This window comes from Thamnophis elegans, chromosome Z, assembly GCF_009769535.1.
Source record: "Thamnophis elegans isolate rThaEle1 chromosome Z, rThaEle1.pri, whole genome shotgun sequence".
NCBI lineage: Eukaryota > Metazoa > Chordata > Lepidosauria > Squamata > Colubridae > Thamnophis > Thamnophis elegans.
The window spans coordinates 11,153,454-11,176,806 of NC_045558.1; the positions used below are offsets into that span (position 1 = coordinate 11,153,454).

General features: G+C 37.1%; 1 protein-coding gene across 7 annotated transcripts in view; it reads left to right on the plus strand.

Annotated features, from left to right (window-relative positions):
* Nucleotides 1–23,353, plus strand: part of RBM33 (RNA binding motif protein 33) — a 129,419-nt gene that overhangs the window by 16,954 nt on the left and 89,112 nt on the right. For 6 of the 7 annotated variants that reach the window (XR_004256966.1, XM_032237273.1, XM_032237276.1 and 3 more), the window contains exons 3-9: nt 1,967–2,015; nt 2,626–2,702; nt 8,853–9,162; nt 10,639–10,758; nt 13,951–14,122; nt 20,926–21,134; nt 21,983–22,241. Coding sequence is in view for 6 of the 7 variants with exons in the window: in XM_032237273.1 (XP_032093164.1) it covers nt 1,967–2,015; nt 2,626–2,702; nt 8,853–9,162; nt 10,639–10,758; nt 13,951–14,122; nt 20,926–21,134; nt 21,983–22,241 (1,196 nt within the window). In the remaining variant the exon portion in view is untranslated. The remainder of the gene's footprint in view (nt 1–1,966; nt 2,016–2,625; nt 2,703–8,852; nt 9,163–10,638; nt 10,759–13,950; nt 14,123–20,925; nt 21,135–21,982; nt 22,242–23,353) is intronic. The other variant, XM_032237275.1, reaches the window with a different exon arrangement.

A 23,353-nucleotide genomic window follows, 5' to 3' on the forward strand; every position in this document is an offset into this window, starting at 1 on the left:
AGATTCTGTAACAGCTTTGTTCCCTATGCCATCCATCTGGTAAACTCACACGATTCATTTCTCTTGCCATGTACATCCAAACTAGACCCTGTTGTTTCTCTGTGTCATATAATATATGTGGTATATGCATAATTACGTATGTATATATTTACCCTGCTTCCCTGAAAATAAGCCCTCCCTGAAAATATTGCAACACAGGAGCAGCCATGAAGTGACCAAGCTCGCCGCCTCTTGCACCTCAAAAATAATAAGATCTCCCCAAAATAAGGCCAAGCGCTTATTTTGGGGGTCAAAAGACCCTCTCTTATTTTCAGGGAAACACGATATTTATTTATTTATTTATGTCATGTTTATTTGGTGTATATTGGAGATGGTAACTCTGTATGCAACAAAATTTCATTTTAATGTATGCTGATTAGTGTACATTCAAAGTGACAAAGTTATTCTAAGTCATGTGATGGGGTGAGCCTCCGTCCTTGCTCCAGCTTCTGCCAACCAAGCAGTTTGAAAGCATTTAAATGCAGACAGATAAATAGATTTCACTTCGATGGGAATGTAACTGGGTTTCATATATAGTTGGCATCTAGTTATGCTGACTACACAACCATGGAAGCATCTTTGGACAATGCTAGCTCCCTTGGCTCCCCCCTTTAGAGTCGGACATGACTGGACTGGTGAAACCTTTACCTTACACTTTTTAATCTTCCTTTGGCTGATGCTTGACTTATAATGAGCCATCAAGCCAGGGTAGACTCTTAGTGACCATATAAATATATTTTCTCCTTTACAGCCTCTTCCTAATTTGGTCTTTCAGATCTCCCAAGGGTGCCCCCATTGCCAAGTAACTGTCTGCTTTCCTGCTTGCATCTTCTTCTCTTTCCTTCTGCCTTTCCCAGCATTAGAACCGTATCCAAAGAACTAGATCTTTGCATAATGTGCCTGATGTAGGCTGATGTTTCCAATTACTTTTATGCAAAAAAAGTTTACATTTTTCTGTTAAGGAAGTTTATGCTGTAGAAACATCTTGTAAAGAATTAAAACAGGCCACCCATTTGAATTAAATTCTGTGAACTTAGTACACTTTAGTATCATTAAGTATTGGTGGGAGAAAATGTTTCTTTACGTAAAACACATTTTTTTTTTGTGCTTTTGAAACAGAAACTGCATTCCTTTGTAATTAACCAGAATTATAAGTTACATCTAGCAATTGTCTTTGTTCTCTACAAGTAATTCTTGACCATTGACCATAACAGTGCCTGCCGATTATGACTGTTGTAAAGCAGGCTATCACATGAAGATCCAATTTTACAACAGTAGCTAAATGAATGCAGCAATTTTAAAGTGACTGCTGTGGCCATTAAGTAAATTTGGTGGTGGTTAAGTGAATCATAGCTTTCCTGTGGGTACACTTTTGCCAATAACTGGATATAAATGCCATTTTTAACAAAACTTTGTCGTGAAAGTCAGCTTGGATGAACAGTTTTCTCTCGGCCTAACCCACAGGATTGTGATTGTAAGGAAAATAGGATGAGGAAGATGTGTTGGATATGTTTGCTGTCCTTTTTTGTAAAAAAGGTGAAATATAAACCAACAAAACTATAAAATGTGCTCACATGACTGCAGCACACTGCAAATAGCCATAAGTGTGGCTCAGTTGCAAGTACCCACAATCCAATGACATGACTATGGGGAAGTTCAACCTTCAGACTTCAAAAATGAATCCTAAGTAGCCCCCAGGTAGGTTCAATGGTCACTAACTGGTGTAAGTTGAGGACTACCAGGAATTGATTTTAGTATAGAAATGAGACCTTCTCACTTTCTAAAAAATGAGGTCACCCACTTTTTAGTCTGCCTTATTCCTGAGATCCACAGGTATATTTTGTGTAAAGTAGAATGACATTGATTTAAATAATGCAATTTTTACACTGTTTTGAAGTACTGACTGTATCTCTTTTCTTTTTCCTAGTGAATTGGATGATGACTTACTAGGAGAAGATTTGTTGACTGGCAAAAAGGTAAAAATCAGCCTCTTTAAAGTATATCTTAAGATAGTCATTCATTTAAAAAGTAATTTGACTACTTTACTTAAATCCATATCAGTGCAGCTCCTGATGGCTTAGAATATGGGTGTCAAACTGGACTTCTTTGAGGGTCGGATCAGCATTGTAGGTCTCCTCTGTGAGCTGGCAGGGAACGGGATGGATGCCTCCTACAGCATCCAAATTGGGGCGCAGAAGGGGCACGCTCTGCCCCATTTTCAGCCTTAACGGCCTCCAGCACTTTACCAGACAAAATGGGGTACATGGGCACCTCCTCCTACACACACGCAGGCACACCTCATTTTTACCTTCTATGGCCTCCAAGAGCACTCTGGGCCAAAAATGGGCCGCACGGGGCCTGCACACAGCCCATTTTGGCTGGCAGAGGCACTGTGGACTGGTCCTTTGATATTTCCAGGCTGGCCCCAAGGGGTGGATTTAAGCACCCGGCCTGCGGGCCTTGAGTTTGACTCCCCTGGATTAGAATCTTCTCTCTCTAGCTGTTCCAATAAAGAAATCCAAATGCTGTGCTGGAAGCTTGCCTCTTTATTTTATATCAATTCATTTCTTTCCCCACCAATTTTAGACCCAGTCTGATATGTCAGATGAAGAACTGAATGATGATCTCCTGCAGAGTGATAACGAAGATGATCAGCATTACAGGTTTGTGTTTTGTTTGAGCCAAGTATTGTAGCTTGCTTTCTATATCAGCACGTTCAGATTATTTGTTTGTATTTCTGCCCTAGAATAGCACAAAAATGTGCTGTTGTATGTAAGACGTATTATCCTTTGAGGCACCAAAGATGATACATGAACATCATTTCATCTGTGCAAGTATATGAATTCAACTCATTTTCGGCTGGATATTAAAGCAGAAAATAATGGTAGTATAGGACCGGATTTCCCAGATGCATTCTTTTCAGAATTGTGGTAACCTCCAAAAATTTAATTGCTTCTAGAGATTCCTTAGAAATAGCTATTCTAATGTGAATTTCTAATTACATAACTTTTCTTTGATGTATATACCATTAAGAATGTAATTATTACTAAATGTAACTGATTAAAAAATATAATTCTGTTAAATGCCTCAAAGAAAAAAGAGGATGCCTGGTTTGCTACATGTAGGCATAATCGTAGCTGCAAAAATGAATTAAGAACTGCTGTTTTATTCATTTGCATTAAGAGTACACTTGTGCAATGATGCCAGAGGCTTTCTTCGTTTTTCCTTGAAAATGTTTGGCTTCTCATCCAAGAAGCTTCTTCAGTTCTCACTATGATGAGAAACCGAACATCTTCAAGGAAAAACAAAAGTCCAGTTGCCTTTTGGGGAAAAAAAAAAAAAAAACCTGTGGGACAACATGACCTAGATGACTGAGAATCTCCATAGACATTTGTAAAATTATTCGGGTTTTGAATTGCTTAGGTACATTGTTGGTACATTTTATCTTTTCACCCTCTTATTTGTTTTTAATATATAGTACATCTTTCCCCATCTACTTGTTTTTTGTTTTTTGTTTGAAAAGTTTTATTGTTTTAATTAAACAAAAAAACACACACAAAAAGAATCATCTTTCGTTACTTCTTGTAGAAAGCGTGTCGATTGGTTACAAATACATTATAAATACATGAGTTTTTTCCACAATCATTACATATACTTCATTCAAATTGAATTGTACATTTTAAAATTTATGTATTTTACTATCACTGTACCACAAATCTCATTTGGATACAATTATTTAAACATGCTTTTATCTAAAATCATTTGTATTTAAAGACACAACCACCTACTGGCATACATTCGCAATCTCAATAAACTCCAATGACTTTATACCTTTATAACATATTCTAAGACAAAATCAGTTAGTAGGATATCTAAGCATTCCCTCCCCTTTCTCCCTCCCGCCCCCAATTCACAAATTTAAGCTTATGTCCAATTTGCTTTTACTAGTACAACACAGACATATATATCATTAAACATTATCCATTAACATTTCCTTATTATTATTGTAGTTAACTAAAAATTATTTACTATTAATATCACCTCTCCTCTCATTAGGCCCAAAAGAGATTATACCTTTATAGCAAGCTCTAAACAAGAATTTATTAATAAAATTTATAGGTCTTTCCCCTAAGTCCCAAATTACAATTTATATCCAAGTTATTTTTACTAATTAAGGTTATCATTTCATTATTGTTGTTGTTAATTATATGTTAATGAATAAACATTCAATGATAATCTAAAAGTCTACAAAATACTGAAATCCCTACTTATTAATCACCAAGAATTAGCTAGCTTTTTATCGTCAACTTTCATTATCAACCTGTATCTTTCCAGTAGCAGAACAGTCTCTCTTGCCAGTTGTTGTGTCAATTCTCTTTTCAGCTCCTTTCCAAAGTTTTTATGAACTTCTCTCCGCACTTTATTGCTTAGAAGATCTCTCAAATAGTCTTGTTGCCCTTGAATTGTTATTAACGTTAGCTTATCTTTGGTTGTCAAACTTATTTCTGAATAGGTTTCTCTTCTTAACTTCTTAACCATCCTTATCACTCTTTTTTTTCTCCTGTATCTTGAAATCTGGGATAAAGCTCCAAATTGTCAAATTCACTTTTCCATCTTCCCATCTTTCCGCTTTCACCCATATTTGCTCCATTAATAAGTTCATCTATTATTTTGTCTTTATCTTCTATATTTTCATTCTCTTCTTGAATTTTTGGGGCTCCAACCCCATCATCTTTTGCTGTGATAAACAATAATCTATCCAACTTCTTCTCAAATCTCCTAAATCCTTCTAAAATAGTTTGAATTCCAACCAGGATGTTTTGAAATTTTAAGGTTTCCTCATCTGAATATTGATCCATTTTTCCAAAAGAAAAGAAATAGAAAAAAAGAAAAAAGGAGTCTTAGCCACTCTAGCCTTCCAAACTTCTTTTGTGAATATATCTACATTTAAGTCTTAAGCACAAGTTCTTTTGTACTCTTCAAAGTAGAAGGGTTGTTATCTTTTTCTTTCCTTTTCCTTCTCTTGCCAAAATATTTTCCAAGAGCACCTGCAAAAAGCACTTCGTGTCCTTGAGTCTTTATCAGATTTTGTAAACAAGTTGCAAACCCTTCAGTTACGTGAGTCAGTGAGATCAAATAGGAGTGAACAAAGGATACATTGTTTCAAAGAAAAAAAAGCTTCAGACTCAGGCTTCTGAATGGCAGATTCCAATTTTATGGAAAACAAAAATCTTTAAATGTCTTTGGTGTAATTTTATAACAAATAGAAGGGAGAGTTTATTAAAATAGAAAAAGAGTTTTAATTTAAGCCAAAAAAATAAGATGATAAAAAATAAAGGGGAAAAAAATCAGTCCATTCACTTCAAGCAGAGAAACTGGAAACATTACAATCACTTCAATCCACAAAACATTGCTGCAATGTTTTTTTTAAGGCAGTCCAATAAGGATTAAATTTGTCGCTTTGTTCTTTACTTACAGGACTAATTTATCTTTTTTAAAAAGGTTTCTTTGGACAATCTTTTTCAAAGTAGAAAAAAAAACCTCACCTGATGGACTCACTTTCACTTCCTTTCTTCCGGAGCTGTCTCCGACTTTGTCAGCCTGGGGTCTGCCTGTTTGCCGCCGGTTTGAAGCGCTTCCTTTGGGACAGTCAGGGACTTTGCGGTGTCCCTGAGACCAGCAAGGCTTTGTCTTCCTGGTCACCTTCTCTCTGGGAGGGTTTAGGTCCTACTGGACCGTCCAGAGGCAAAAGTGTCAATGGCAGTCTTGGACAGCCGAATATGTACACTCATACAGAAAAATAATATAGATCAATGTGATTGTTCATATTAGAAGAATTAGAAGCCTTATTAGAAGAATTGCCTGATACATTAAGGAATTGTTCTCACTTTTTTCTCATTTGCATAATGATTCAACCATGATGTTTCACAAAATTTTTTGAGTTACAACCATTTTTAATTAATTCTGCCTTTGCTAAAAGTTTCTTGGCAAAGCAGAAGCACTAGCTAAAATATATCAAACACCATATAATATCTAGATCATATTTCTATTTCAGATCTCACACATAAAAACAGAATAATTCTGACTCTGAACTTTTTATTCAGGACTCAGCTTGACCAGAAGTGGCTTACATATAATTGTTATTGAGCTTAGGTTTTTAGACCCAGGACAGAGCTGCATCTTTCAAAGCATCACTGCCTTCTAATTTGTTCATTTCCGTGACTTTTGCATGCTGTGGATTTTGTGATTGACAACTTGGATCGGCATTGGGAAGATCCAAGTTTAGTTCAGCCATGGCAGCTCACTTGGTGACTTTGAACCAATCAATCTCTCATCCCACCTACTTTACAGGATGGCTGTGGGGAAAAAAATTGAAAGGAAGAGAGTCCATATGTCGCTTTGAATTCCCAAAGAGCCAACAGGATATAAACAGATAAATCATTGTGGGAGAGAGAGTAAAAAGAATCTTGCATATTATTATTACTTTATGTATTACAAGTTGGTATATTTTAATGAACAAAAACAGTTCTTTTTTAATTTGCTGAATTGATAGGGTTTTAGGGAAATTTTTATCAGAACACCTGTGATTCCTTCTCAGAATTTAGGTAGGAGCTATTGTCACAGTACAAATTGAACATTTGCTCCTGTTGATGCTTATAAAAATTAAATGCAAATTCTAGCAGGTTGAAGTATATTCAAGCACACCCTTTTAAAAATATTTCATTATAGTAACCTAAAATTCAAAAACATCGGTGCCCAGTAGTATTAATGTAGCTAGTATAGTAGCTAACTAATGTTGTACTAAGTCAGGGGTCAGCAACCTTAAACACTCAAATAGCCATAAAGGTCCTAACTGGAAGCCCCCCTTTCAATTCTGGAGCCAACCAGAAGTCTGGTTCCCCTCCGATGGTCTTAGGCGACCCCTGTGAAAGGGTCGTTCAACCCCCAAAGGGGTCCCAACCCACAGGTTGAGAACCACTGTCCTAGCACGTCATCCTGTTTCCTCTACCTGTCCTAACCGAAATCCCTATCAAATTGTGGAGCCAACCAGCAACAGGAAGCTGCAGTAGAGGGATGAAAGAGCCACTTGTGGTTCCAGAGCTGCAAGTTGCTGACCCCTGTGTTAAGTGGAAAACGGATGCTGATCTCCTGTGTATATTTGTTAACCCAGGATGCAAAACTGAATGCAACTTGCTCAGTAATCTCATACTTTATGCCAGGTTATCTGTTATAACATATAGTTCCGTGATGGCATGCGTGCCAGAGGTGGCACACAGAGCCCTCTCTGCTGGTACACGCACTGTCAGATCAGATCTTTGTGTTGTTTCTTTCATGAGCTTCTGTTTCCTTGCAAATAACGAAGCTGAAGTCCATGAAAGAAAAAGATCTTACCTCTTGCTGCGTTGCTGGTGTTGGGATGCCCCGCCTCCCACCGGTCAGCTGGTCTTCGGGTCTCTGCTGCGCATATCTACATGTCTGTGCATGCACATATCAGCATGCGTGTGTGCACACAGCTTTCGGTTTGGGCATGCATGCACGCACAATTTGGGGACTTGGTGTTTAAAAAGTTCGCCATCACTGATACAGTTGGTTCGATTTCCTTGGTCAAATAACCGACATTTGATGAAATAGTGATTGTATGTATGTATGTATGTATGAACACACACACACATATATGTGTGTGTATGTGTGTGTATGTGTTGTATTTGTGCTGATAAATAAATAAAGGCTATATATATATAGCAAAAATATATAACAAAAAAAGGCAACAGTAAAAAATATTGGGTTTCTGTCTGGATGGACTCTTGTGACGATCCTAATGACAGAGAGTGGAAGTGTGACCTTCCTCCCATACTTGGGCATACCAGGGGTTGTGACTTTAAGTATATACCTCCCACCCTGGCTGGCTGATAAAGGAGTCGTTCTCTGTAGCTCAAATGGTTAACTCCCTGCCTGGGAGGCAATAGAGCACAGGTTCGATTCCCAAAAACTTGGGTATGGCTAGCTGATGAGAGCTAAATAGCTTGAAATAGATCTATACTAGTCTCCCTTTATTTATTTATCAGCATAAATATAACAAATGTAACAAAAAAAGGCAACAGTAAAAAATATTGGGTTTCCGTCTGGATGGACTCTTGTGACGAGCCTAATGACAGAGAGTGGAAGTGTGACCTTCCTCCCATACTTGGGCATACCAGGGGTTGTGACTTTAAGTATATACCTCCCACCCTGGCTGGCTGATAAAGGAGTCGTTCTCTGTAGCTCAAATGGTTAACTCCCTGCCTGGGAGGCAATAGAGCACAGGTTCGATTCCCAAAAACTTGGGTATGGCTAGCTGATGAGAGCTAAATAGCTTGAAATAGATCTATACTAGTCTCCCTTTATTTATTTATCAGCATAAATATAACAAATGTAACAAAAAAAGGCAACAGTAAAAAAATATTGGGTTTCCGTCTGGATGGACTCTTGTGACGAGCCTAATGACAGAGAGTGGAAGTGTGACCTTCCTCCCATACTTGGGCATACCAGGGGTTGTGACTTTAAGTATGTGTGTGTGTATATATATATATATATATATATATATATATATATATATATATATATATATATATATATATATATATATATATGCATGCATGCATGCATGCATGCATGCATGCATGCATGTTATGAGTTAATGTCATGAAATCAGGTTGATGCATCCATTAATTTTTACTTACTGGGGATATTGTTGCATTCTATGCAGAAATACATGCACAGTAATAATGTATTGATTTAAACTAAAACCACTTTTATTTTTTGCTATATTTTAGTTCTCAAAATGTCACTGTGAGTCTTAATGCTGAACCTACCGTGGTGACAACCTTTGAGCTCACTGAGAATGCTAACGACGCATCTATTGAACAAGACTTAGAGTATGAACAAGGGGAAGATGAAATTGGTTATGACAAACCAGAGGTTCCTGAAGAGTATTCTGAGGAGTATCCCGAAGAACAGTATGAAGGCCAAGAGGCTGAGTTGCCAGAAGACCAAATAGAATATGTGGAAGATCAGGGTGAAGAAGAGAATTATAATGATGAAGTGCTGGATCTTGAAATCAATGAACCTCTAGATGAATTCCCGGTGAGTTTTATTTTCCCCTTCCCATTTTAGTTTTTGAGATAACATTGCTGCACATGCTTAGGTTTTTAGACTGATTTGAAATCTGTTTACTTCCCTTGGGACCAAAGCAAAATTAGACCTATTATCACTGTCTGCCAGTTTCTTTATCTAGGCTGTGACAAAGTTTGTGTTGACAGCTTGTTTGGCTGCAGGTAATGCTCTTTTGTCATTCTGGAAGGCAGTCGAGAATCATGACCTTGAAGATTGTATCCTTAAGGAAGAAAACAGCTTTGTGTGGTGGAGACACAGTGCCAATTGTTAGAAGTACTTAATGCAAAAGCTTTTATCCAGGCTTTAGACAAGATCTGATAAAGTCCTTCGAAGGTGAAAAGATTATTGACCTGCTAAAGACATCTTTAAGGTGCTAATATTCCAAAGTGATTGATGTTCTGCTCACTCATTTCCACCCTCCCTTTTTTTTGTAATTGAGAACTGTCTAAACCTGAATAAAGAGATTTGAGGTTGCTTTAGAACATGTCACATATATAATTTGTTTCAGTTTCAATGTTTTCTGTATACATTGCTCTGAGTTGAAATGAGAATAGATTTATTGCCATTTATTATAAGTATTTCTTAATTAAAAATACTAGCAAATGTAAAGGGATTTATCGATCCTTTAACTTTGCTTTAAAGCCTAAATCACATAATAAAATGCTGTATGTTATTCTTAGATGTATAAGATATAAATAACTAATGGGAAAGTACATTTCATGGAAAATAAAGGTATTGTATTACTCTCAAATTAGTTGAGTATTTAATTAAAGTCTGAAATCCTGCATTTTAAAGGAATTAATGTGAACTATCACATCATTGTGCCATGTAAGCTGCCTGGGAGCAATTAATTTTCATTTTATGTAGTAAGGTATATATGCTTTAAGTAAGTAGATGTAATTTTTCTTAGCTCACATGTTTTAAAAATTAATAATTATAGTAATAATGATGTTATGTTTTAAATTTTAAAAGGGTTCATCTTCTAAATTATTGATACAAAAAGTAAATAGCTACTGCATATGGACATTTAAATGTGATGTTGGTTTAATGGAGACCTATAAGAAAGTAGTCTTGTATTTCACCCTTTTTATAATTATGTAGATTCCAATTTCTCATCCTTTAAGTTTTAGTTGCAGCAAGGTATAAAGTTGTGATCATGGTTAGTATTAATTATAATTTCTCTTAAGCAGCATTCACCATTTAAATCTAATTCACTGATAAACTAATTTGCATAAATCAGTTTTACTTTTAAGATAGATTTAAGATGCTGGAGATAGAAAACGTACAGAAGTATGGAAATTTGTGACTTTTTTCCAGTCTATTAATCAGAGCAAACAAGTTGGGAAGATTGCATTTATACTAGACCCTTCTGAATAAATAAGCAGTGATATATTTAGAAAATAAAATTAGTTTAAATGAAAGGCCTTCCTTATGCATTTCTTTCAGGATGAAGATTATGTACAATCTTATAGTGGAGAACAAGTAATTGAGCAACAAGACTATGTAGCTGAAGAAGAGTTAGAAGAGGTTGCTGATTCCCAGTCACCTCCAAATGAGTCAGAAGAGGTACTGCAGAAAAGCTGGAACATTAAAAACAAGGCATATTTCAGATAGAATTTTCAATTTGGTATTAATCTTTGGCATTGCTTTTCTCAATATTCCTATTTCAAAAGTAGCTATAAAGAGAAATTATGAACCTACGCTAACTTTTAGCAGACTTATATACTAGGACGATCAACATTCCTGAATGCTCATTTTCAGGGAAAAACAAGATACGAAGGCAAGCGGTATACATGCTTCTTGTGTCACAGCTGCTTCTCCATTTGTTTCTCATTTTTGGCAGCCCTTACAAATAATGATGGTGTGATAGACCCACTCCAGTCATCAGCCAATATTTCCTTTTCATATCTGAATTTCTTTAACCCAGTCTGTAGCATTGCTTTTGGGACAAGAAAGAAATGCACAGTACTTTCTCTCTTCTTTACTCTTTGTGACCAGGAACTCAAAACTGCATAGCATTATACCGGAACTAACTGTTCTGCATTGAAGTATCTTCTGTTTGATATCAAATCCTTGATCATTTTTCACTTTGTTCTTTGTGGGAACCAAGTCACCCTTTTCTAGCATTCCTTCTATATAGTTGGAACAGTTTCATTCATCTGCTCACAATGTTGCCATGTATTATCTCTATTCCTTAGACATCATGGCCTATTTGCCAGCAAGTAGATGTAAAAAAAACCCTAATAACCCCAAATAACAACAGCTCAGTTGTGCTCGAGTGACATTTTAGTAAGCCAGTCTTCCACAGAGTTTTCTCTCGAGACCCCTCATTCCCTGTTCAATTTGATTTCCTTCTCCGTTGCATCAAAGGAAAAGCAGTCTTAGAAGCCAGTGATGAAACCTGAATCTTGGCCAGATATTTAATATGTGCTGTATACCGTATGCTCCATTCCAAAAGAATTCTGATCCTTGACATTTCAAAAAACTGGCAGATGAACAGATGCCTTGCTAGAAGATAGAGACAAGAAATTTAGAGTGACTTAAGGCAGCCGTCCTTGAGAATACCAGTTATTACCTGAGCAATAAGTTTATATTTCTGTGATGCATTTATTTTCTTTTCCTCTTCTACAAGAGGCTAGCTGCCACTCTTAGCTTTCACTCACTGACTGTATTTGAGGGATTATATTTGGATTTAAGGTTTTCCTCATCCCCAGTTTCTTTTGATGCCAGGAGTGGGAGCCTTAACTGGATTGTTTGACAGGCAGTTCATCCCCCCCCCCCCAAAATCACCTTAAAATAAGGGCTCACCATCCAGGTTAGTGTATTCCTTAGAGTCCTAGTTGGTTTACTTGGTATTTAAATTCTGTGATTTTCTTCTTTTAAGGATGTTGAGGCACTTCCTGCAACAGAAAACACAGTGCTCTGTAGATTAAATGTAGAATTATAGGGCTTGAAAAAAAAAATCTTACAGGCATATAACTAATACATAGTACTGATGCTTTTTAAAAAGAAAATTCAATCATTCCTAACATTAATTTCAGTAATTGAAGAATATAGCTTATAAGTATTAAAACACTAGCTTATACCATGCAAACAGTAAAAGAGTATTTTATGGCTTTCACTACACAGAGGAATTTTGCCAAAGTCATCCAGTTGAAAATGATATGATTGTCTTCCACTCAAATGTTATTTCTATTACACTTCCAAGAATTTTATTAACTCATTTTCTCTTTTGTCATGCTTTATGGGAGGTTATTCAGTTACAGGAAATGAGCAGCGAGAAAGATTTCCAAACTTCTGTTAAGAATTGTTCCTGTGATCCTAAATACATTAACTGTAATGATGTATGGGAAAAGTCTTGGGAGGTGGGAGAAGGGAAGAGATGCTGCCTCAGGAAGGGTTAGATGGGGTTGCAGGGTCAGCCTGCAACTGCATAACGGACAGGGAAGCGGACACTCCTAATTTCTCAGACTATAAAAGAGATGGTGGGACATTTGTATTTTCAGATTCTGCCTTACAATAAAATAGTAATAATTCATACCTGATCGTGTTTCCTGCCTGGTGAGCCTCGGAAGGCTGACATTCCTTAATGTTTTCTACTTAATTCGATGAACATTGCTAACACAGCAAAGAAGTAGCCATGCTAATGCACCATTCCCTTTTTATAGCTTTTAGCCTGGCAAAATTCTTAGACAGTGTAGACTTCCCCCAAGTTCTTTTTAAATATTGTAACCTTCTATTCATCCTTCTGAACTCATAGTAAGAAATGAAGCATTCTCCTTATCTTGACATGAAACACTGATTTTTAGTATAGACTTCTGTGGCGGTGATTAAAGAGATATATTTTGAAAACTTGTATAGTATAGTATAGTATAGTATAGTATAGTATAGTATAGTATAGTATAGTATAGTATAGTATAAGTTTATTTATAGGCCGCCCTTTTCCCTGAGGAGACTCAGGGCGGCTTACAACTTATGTAGGAGGGGATACATACAATGACGTATAGAACAACACATAATTAAAAAAATAGAGCAACATTCATCATTCGGGCGGGGACGGATTATAATCTTTAACCCCAGGCCTGACGGGATCTTGTGACAAGATCTGTAAGTGAAGAAGTGAAGAAGCTCCTTGGGTGAGAAGTGAAACGTCTTCAAGGAAAAACAAAGTCCAGATGTCTTTTGGAAAAAAGACCTTTGGGACAACCGTGATCTGGATGAGTGAGATCTCCATGGACAAGATAGAAAGATTGTAGTCTTGCCTGCTCCCCAATGAAATCCACTGCTCTGGATGTATGCCTTCTATAAATGTCATTTCTATAAGGGTATTTCAGAGTGTTAGCTCTTATGAGTAAAAAATATTGATTCGCAAATTGCAATTTTGGTGCCATTTCCCTCTCTCCTTGCCTCTCACTTTACAGCACTTTGTAAAGTGATTTAGCCATGATTACTATCAACCGAATTTAAACATGGGTTAATTTTTTGTATTCTTTTTAAATCACTGTTTTTTCACATTCCACATAGTGAAATCAGTTAAATTTCACTTAAGGCTATAATATAGAACAGTATGTTTATTATTGGGGTTTATTATTATTGCATGGTGAAATTAACATTCAATGGTCTTGATTTAGAGTTGCTTAGATACCATGTATGGACAACTGATACGATGTTATACACACTTGATTTAAAGTTTTCTTGATTTCAAACCTTGTATTATACATTAAGATCAGCATTTGACATTTTCCTCATCTGTTACAGGTGATTATTGAAAATCTGGAGTTTCAACAAGAACCCAAAGAAGAATCAGATGAAGAGGAGGAAGATAATGAAGAGTCTGGTCGGTTACGGTTCAAAACTGAACGGAAAGAAGGAACAATTATTAGGCTATCGGATATAACAAGGGAGCGAAGAAACATTCCAGAAACTTTGGGTAAGACTTTAGAGGAATGGTTAGAAAACTAGATTCTTAATTGGTTACAGCATACTAGCACATTACATGCGCAGTTGAGGAATAATACAAAAATATATAAATAATTGTGGTGATGGTGTGAATTATAAGCAGTGAGGCCGAAAAGGAAGTAAAATATATAAAGTAAAATAAAAACAATAACGTGCAGTTCAAGAGCCCTTTTATAATGTTAATCTGTATACAGAGAATCCTCCTCGGCTTATGTATAATTTATTAAGTGACCATTAAGGTGCTTGAGTTATGGCAGAGTTGAGAAAATGGAAGTACAGTTGATGTTCAGCTGTTCCACCTTTAACAACGTCATTGTAATCATGTACTTGTGGTACAGGTGGCCAGTTTGCATTTATGATGTTTCAGGGAGGGCATGATCATGTAAACAGCGACCTTCTCTGCCGGTTTTCCACAAGCAAAATCAATGAGAAAGTCAGAAGGGAGTGTCACAAGTTGTTCTGACTCTCTTGCTTCTTCTACCCACCTGTAGCACCAGGTGGCTGATGTTGGCCATTCCCTGATTCACACACAGTCTGCGCCAGCCCTCCTTCCTTGTGTATGACCATCCCCATGCTGCTTACCTAGAATCCTCACTGCTTCCCACTTAGCAAGCTGTAACAACAAAAACAACAGCAACAGCAGCAGCCAGGACTACTAGTATTGTCCTTGCTAAGCAGTGTGGCCAGGTGCTCTATGACCGCATCAAGTAATGACTGCAATATTGGTCCCAATTGCCATTGTAACTCCAGGACTGGCGTTGGCATTGGCATCCTTCAGTCTCAAAAGACTATGGTGTCATGCTCTGGAAAGAGGTAAAGCTGGAGTGACCTCTCCAGAGCATGAGGCCTGGGTAGATTAATATGGAGGATAGACTGTTACCCAAGCATCAGATCCCCCATCTCCACATCGCTGAAATAGTCCAATGGAACGACACAGCCGATACAATTGGTTCTAGCTGCTCGCAGGAGTTACCAGAACGTGGTTGTACATAGTCACGAACTGCTTCTGGGATTCCAGCTCTGGATTTTGCCTCAAGGTTGACTCCTGAAGCCTTTTCCAGTAGTGGATATAGCCACAAGGCAGTGGGGGTTTGTAATCAATTTCCCTTCTCCTAGACCTAGAAGATGGTTCTGCCGCTTTATCTGCCATTAGGACGTAAAGTCCTCTTCTGCCTTCAAAACCATTGACCGTCTTTTCCTGTAACCCTGGAAAGGGGCCCTTACGAAGCCCAGTAACTCCAGGACTATCTGTATTTATTCAGGATGGAAAGTTGTTAAATACCTTGTGGCAGTGTTGTATGTGTAATATAATATAATCTGGTAAATTTAGGTAGGTCTTGTCCTTCCTAATACGAGAACAAACATGTTAAGGTGTCACACAATGTCTGCTCAGCTTCAGGTCAAATCAGCTTTTCTGGAAGGACTGGCTAATTGAAGATGCTATTCTTGAAAGGAATCTCAGATTGATGTCATAGCAAGGTGGAATCAGGCAGGTTTAGTAATGAATTATTTAGAGTCTCAGTGTGACATCTTGTGAAACTACACACAAACAGGACTTCTTTTGAAGTGTCCTGGGCTACAAGTCCAATATGAAGATATGTTGTAATTTTTTAACAGAACACACTGCTATAAAACTATTGCAGGAGTACATTTCTTCTCTCATATTAGAGACATGGCCACATCCATTGATTGGCCTAATACCTCGTACAAAAGTAATATTTCATGTTTTGTAAGTTGCAAGCCTTTTGAAGAAATTCTGCTGTTTTACGGATTGACACAGTAATTGTGTGAACTATATGAAATGACGACATGGCGTAATATGTCATGCGTTGTTGCTCATCTGAGGTTGCCTTTACTTTTTTTTAAAGAACTGCTAAGGACCAGAAGATTTTTACTGTATCCTGTAACTTTCTTTTTCACTTGACTGTATGTGCTTCTCATCTTAATTCAGAAGTAATAAAATAATATATAATAGTAAATTATAAAAATAATTTGAAAATAATATGTGTCATATATTTCACACAGGTATTTAACATGTGAGGGCTAAATGAAGCTACCAGTTTGAATGTCTATGGAGATTCTCAGCCATCCAGGGTCATGGTTGTCCCAAAGGTGGTTTTTTCAAGAGGCAGCTGGCTTTTCTGGTATTTCTTTTGAAGACGTTTTGCTTCTCATCAAAGAAGTGTCTTGGATGAGAAGTGGAACATTTTCAAAGGGGAGACACCACCCCCCCCCCCAAAAAAAAGTCCATTTGCCTCTTGAAAAACCACCTTTGGGACTACCAGTTTGAAACATCTTTCATATTCATTGAATCTGAGCTACCCATTGCTGGGGATTATTGAGTTGTACCACATCAAATGCTACATGTCAAATAACAAAAGTAGTTGTGCATTGCTCAGAGAGGGCAGATATTTAAAAATGGTTTTTCGCTATCCAAATCATAAATTCTCCAACCTGCTACCCCCTACGTTAGTAACTGCACTTTTCATTTCCCCCAGATTTTATGTGGTTGGAATTGCTGGGGGTTGTAATTTACAGGTAATCCTGGATTTGTAGTTATTTCCAGAATTTCCATGACTAAGCAGGGCGCTTAAGTAAATTGTGCCCATTTCACAATCTTTTTGCTAAGGTTGTTAACTGAATCACTGCAGTTGTTAAACTAATCTGCCTTTCCTCGTTGATTCCGCTTGTTGGAAGCTTATTGGAAATGATAATCACATGATTCCCCCCCCTGATACTGCTACCATCTTAAATACCTGCCAGTTGCCAAGCATCCAAATTTGGATCACATGACCATCATATGAGTATGCTGTGATGGTCATAAGGGTGAGGACCAATTGGAAGCCACTTTTTTTCAGTGCCGTTGAAACTTTGAATGATTGCTAAATGAATGGCTGTAAGCTGAGGACTTCATACATATATGTCTCTGAGGGGCCTCATAGACAATTCTAAATCCATTTAGGGTAGTGGAAGAATCTGGAGCGGAAGTTAGGGGAGGAGTGGAAAGCTTGGCTAGCTAGCTGATGGGGAGGAAGAGCCTGAAGGAGATCCTCCCTAAAACTTTTCAGTGTTTTTCCAGTAGTTCTGTAGTGAGCGTGTGAGTCTGGGGAGATTCAAGGAACCAGAAATGAAACAAGGAGCAAACCAGAGTAGTATGTTTATCGCTGTTCACCTATAGGCAAACCCATTGGGTTAAGCCTGGAAAGATTGTTTATAATCGGGTGCTTTGGTAATGGAACACTAGGAAAGTATAGATTTAGCTAGGGGAAAAAATCAGCTGGATGATTTTAAGAAACCATGGGAGTAAAATGTATTCTGCTTAGTTTTTATTTTTATCTATTTTTTAAATTGTCAACAACTGAAAAGTATAAGATTAAGCTGTCTGTATGGAAGTATCTTTAAAAACTGTTCAGAAATACTGATGATTTATTTGATAGCTTGTTTCCTTGCTTTCATAAATAATGGTATCAAAATGCTGTAGCAATAAAAAATATCTCATTAGCAGTTTGCAAATATGCAAGTTTTGCAGTTTCTATTCAAATTTTTTCCTTCCTGTAAAAAGCCATTGTCAGCTGGAGCAGTTAAGCGATCTGCAATAATTGTTGTCTATTAGTGAAAAATGTAGTAAAAGTGGCGTAATAAATATTACTTTCTTTCAGGACTGATTGCTCTTAATAAGAATTATGGGTATAGAAATGGAATCCCATTGAGTAGTTACAATTTTTACTTTAACATGTAGACATAAATTGAGAAAACACTTAAATAGAAATTAATATTTTAGTTGAAATTCCAAACGTAATTTCCTTTCTGTCACTTTTTGGTGACCTTTCATGACAGGTTGTCTCTATTGGAGGAAAGCATCCTTACTTGCTGATTAAAGATGGCATTTGAAACCATTTTATTACCAAGGGTAGCCAAATTAATTTTGACACTTGGAAGGACTAGAGGAATAATTGCTGATTCACTGCATTAGCGGTGTATGAAAGAATTCCGCAGTAAAGATTGGATATGTGTTGGTAAAAATATGTTAAACATTTTTTTTCTTATGAATGCAGCAGAACCGTATCTTAAATGCTGCTCTTTTTAAATTAAAAGGAAAATCCTTTGAATTACAAGCATTTTAAAGCAGGTTTAAGTGTGAACATGAAATAGGTTCTTTAGGGACAACATTTCAAAGAATCACATACAAAGAAGAACAGAATAACAGAGTTGGAAGGGACCTTGGAGGTCTTCTGGTGCAACTCCCTGCTCGAAGCAGGTATAACCCTATAACAGTGATGGCAAACCTTTTCGGCACTGAGTGCCCAAACCGGACCGATTGTCCATGTGCAAATGCGTGTGCCAGAGCATCAGAAACCTGAAGACCAGCTGGCCAATGTCTGTGCGCATGCCAGCTAGCTGATCTCCAGGTTTCTGGCACACACATGCGCCAGCCAGCTGGTCTTTGCATGTGCCGTAGCCCTGGAAACCCAAAGATCAGCTGGCTGGCACAAACATGGCTGTGTTTTGGGCATTTGGGGACCATTTTCAGGCCCCAAAAATGGCCTGAAAAGGGGTCTGGTTTTTTGGCTGTGGTTTTTTAGCCATTTTCAGGCTGTTTTCTGGTGCTCCAGCACCCACGAAAACCAGCTGGTGATAGCACATGTGCCCACAGAGAGGGCTCTCCGTGCCACCCCTGGCATAGGTTCGCCATCACGGCCCTATAACATTTCAAACAAATGGTTATCCAATCTCTTTTTTAAAATCTCCGGTGTTGGAGTACAGGAAACTGCAGTTTCTGGAGGCAAACCATTTTCTTGTGCTTATACAATACTTTTGAAATGAGTCCCATATTACAAAATAAAGATAGTTCTCCTTCCCCCTGCAGCCATGTAATGGTGTTTTGGACTCTCAGCAACTGGCCTGGCATATAAGAGCTGTTTTCAGCATCCCACGGCCACACTATCAATATTTCTGATGTTTTGTACTGGAAATTGATGTTTGCTTCCAGTTTTGGCAAAGAAAAAAATATCACTTAACATATGTCTGGAATTTGGGCTCTGTTATAATCATAAGTCAAGGACTATCTGATGTTTAGGATTTATGTTCTGAAATTGAGGGTCAGAAAAGGTCTCTGTGTATAAGAGAACACATGGTTTTTTGAATGCTGAATACTGATTTTGCTTGAATGCAATTAAAAAAAAACAGATATCAAGGCGGAGTTGTTTTATAGACACCTCTTTTCAAGTTATGAGTTTGCTGAAGTAGTCAAAAATTGGAATAAATATTTTTGTATGAAGGTGAAAAGACAAATTACTTGCCCTGAATCCAAACTCATCTTCCTTCCTTTATCACCCCCTCCCCCGTTTTTAAATCTAAATGAGACCTAATTGTACTATTGTTAAAGCTGTAATTATTTTGATGGCATCAATTATGTGGGCGTAACATTCCCTAAGGAGGATTCTGGTCCATCCTTTTTCTCTGGTTTTTTATTCTTCAGTACCATCCTACTTTGAATGCTGATATCTAAGGCAGAATTGTACAAACTACTGGTAAATGGGTTGGAGTTGTTGTTTCCATTACCTGGAGAATAAAGTTCTGTTTTAACAGTGGAAGTAACTTCTGTGACCCCTTTCAGTTCACCTTTCTAGGCCTGATACTCTGTGCTCTGAATATGTGCTGAGTAAAGATGGCCAGCAGCAACAAGATGAACTTTTAAACTCAATTACTTACTCTCCTTAAAATTGGACATCCTCCTGCATGGGTTTTAGCCTGATTTAGCTATTCTTCAGAAAATTTTGTGCCTTTGTTTTCAAGATTGTAGTCGAGGGATAGAGTGGACTACATGGTTCTGAGTGAGCCAGTGAAGAAAGATTTAGAAGCAATGCTCCAATTACCAGATTTCATCTTACCAATGTAATAAGCATCTTTCCTTTTTCCATAACATGAAGACTTCCAAGTAAAAAGCACAGCATAGTTACTTCATAGTTTCCCATTACTTAAAGGCATGCTATATATTTTTGTAAGAAGGGAGAAAGGAAGAAATGAGGTGTGTTTAGAATGGAATATTGCTCAGAGTTTGCTTTAATAGGCTACCATCAATATATCCTAGAATATTTTTGAATCTGCTGCTTTTATGAAGACTTACTTGATTATGTTAGGAACACTAGTGAAAGAGTGCTTTTTTTCAAAGCGATTTCATAGAAGGATGATATTGATATGGCTAGGAAGCATGTTCTGAAGATATAAAGGCACCAAATATGTCTTACTATAATATGTCATCTTATTTTACATTTTGTTTGTTGCTGTTTTGAATTTAGAAATGGTCCATATGAAACAGCATGGAAACTTAAGAGGTAGTCAGATATAATACCTAATTAAATTAATTTTAGCAATCAGGGTACTGTATTACATGTATATATATATTTCTATTAACTACTGAATTTTTGCAAGTTATTGTAGGAGAAAGAAAGGTTGAAACAAAACTATTTAAAGTAAATTAATAACAACTATAATAAACAAAAACAAAGTAAACTTATTTTAAAATATCAGTTATGAAACTATTCTTGAGAGAATAAAGAATTTTAGCTTGAGTGTAAATATGTATTTCCATCTGCAAATTAAAAGAATACAATCAGATTAATTCTTTAATTGTTAGTTGTCTTGATGTACGTGCCATGCTAATTGAATATGTTTACCTGCATGGAGTCGTTACTATTGTAATGAGACTGTTATCAGCTCAAAGCTCTTAATTCTTCTGGCAAACAGTAAATTATATTTTCTTTCATCGGATAGAACTTTCTGCAGAAGCCAAAGCAGCATTACTTGAATTTGAAGAACGGGAAAGACAGCTAAAACAAGGGCGGTATGGGTCCCGAAGAGGAGGAAGGCGAGGAGGGTTATTGATGTGTCATGGGCTGGGAGATCTAAGAAGAGACATCAATGAAAGAGGAAGAATGAAGGATCACCGGCCTGGTTTATTGCCAACCCAGACAGCTGTGATGGTACCCTAAATACAATAATGATGGTTGGGTGGGTGGAGGAATTCAAATGGTGGAAGGCCTGCTTAAATTTAACTGCTTAAATGGGAATGCTTAATTCAGAAGAATTGGTATTTACAATCTGAAGTTTTGTTTTATTCTGTTTATTTATGTATTTATTTTTATTACTAATAATGAGTAACTCATGGGGGCAAGCATGCATAATATTCCTTCCTTCCTCCTATTTTTTCCCCCACAAAAGCAACCCTATGAGGTCTGTAGGGCTGAGAGAAAGTGACTAGCCCAAAATCATCCAGCCAGCTTTCAGGCTTAAGGTGGGACTAGAACTCATAGTCTCCTGGTTTCTAGCCTTAACCACTACGCAAACTGGCTCTCTGGTTTTAGGATTTGTGAAGTTTTCCCATTCTTGATACTTCCTATAGTTCTGCAAAGCATGTGCAGCCCCAGAGACTTCTCTTGATCCTATCTCTATGGGTATGCTTGACATGGTATATATTTTGATATAAATAAGGGGGAAAATTTTCATGTCCTAATTCCATCATGACAACAAAGGAATCTTGTTGATAAACCTGTGTTTGGAATGCTGAATTGTAGTAGCTTCATGTGTGTGAGAAAATACTGCTAAGTTGTACCCTGGAATGAACTTACGTTCATTCCATCCATAGTCAAAGAATTAGGATGTCTCCACTTTCATCTGTCCATTCCCCAAGAAAAACTGAAATTTCTAGACAACCTATAAAAATGGAAGCGTTATCAGTAGCTACGAATCTGCTTAACCCCATAAAAAAAACCCTCTCTTGTATTTTTTCTGGAGCAGTAATGGAAATGTTATTTTTTGTTTTTAATTTCAGACACATTCAGACAGGATATTTCATCATCCCATGCGGAATCTTTTCCAGCAGCAGCAACAATCACAGCAACAGCTACAGGGTCTGCTCCCTCTCCCCACTCCGCTTCGCACGCCGCCCCCTCCCCCTCCAGGAATGCATATGCCATCCCAAGTAGACAACCCAAGATTACTGATGACTTCTCCTTCAGTGGCATCCCAACAGCCAAAAAACATACATATAAACCCACACTTCAAAGGAGCTGTAGTAACACCTGTTCAAGGTAGGAATCTTTTCGAAGAAAGTCTAGGTAGACCACAGTCATTACTGCAAAATGTAATGGAAAACGCTTATTGCTTAGAAGTAAAGCACATAATTGGATATAAATGTTTCTCATTTTTTAGAATCTTTTTAGAGGTACCACTGAGAAATAGATAGAAGCCAAGAGAGCTGCTATGTTGATTATCATCAACCGTGCTAACCAATGTAGATAAACGGTTTTCCTTGGCATAAGTTGGGTTTTGGTGTTATCGTTATTTTTATAGCACTAGGTATTTCTGTGCAGAATTCCTTAGATTCATCTCCTGAAATTAGATGGTGGGAAACTGGAACTGTAGGAAAAAAAAAAATGAAACAGATGAAACATAAATGTATATACATTTAAACCAGGATTTCTATTTTTTCTTCTGACATTATAAGACAACATGTTCCAAAGGTGCTTTTTTTTTTTTTTTTTGCAGAAGACAACTGGACATTGTCTGGTGTTTTTTAAAGAACGTTTTGCTTTTCATCCAAGAAGCTTCTTCAGTTGTTCTTGGATGAGAAGCAAAGTGTTTTCAAAGAAAAAAAAACAAAGTCCAGCTGTCTTTTGGAAAAAGCAACCTTGAACAACTTTAACTTGGATGATTGAGAATCTCCAGTTGTTTTCATTGTTGATTAATAAAATAAACTACATATTTTCTTTACAAAGAGTTCACATTGACATGCTGAACGCCAGACAAAACTAGCAGAATAGGTGAAAAGTTTAAGGGAGGAATTGTTTTTGAAACAGAAAAAAATGTGTAATCTTTAGGGTAGGATTCATAAATTATAATCAAACAAAACATTAAGTAGCACCAATTTAAGGTCTCTTAAGGACTCTTGCAGGATAATTCTGGTGCGGAAAAATTAATGTGTTTTTGTAACTTAAGTGAGCAACAGTAAAAGCAATGTATGTGTATATGTGTTCGAATCCCAGTAATGGTATGGCTAGCTGATGAGAGCTAAATAGCTTGAAATAGATCTATACTAGTCTCCCTTTATTTATTTTATCAGCACAAACACAACATACATACATACATACACACACGCACACACACACACACACAGTATATGTGTGTGGGGGGGGGTCTTTAT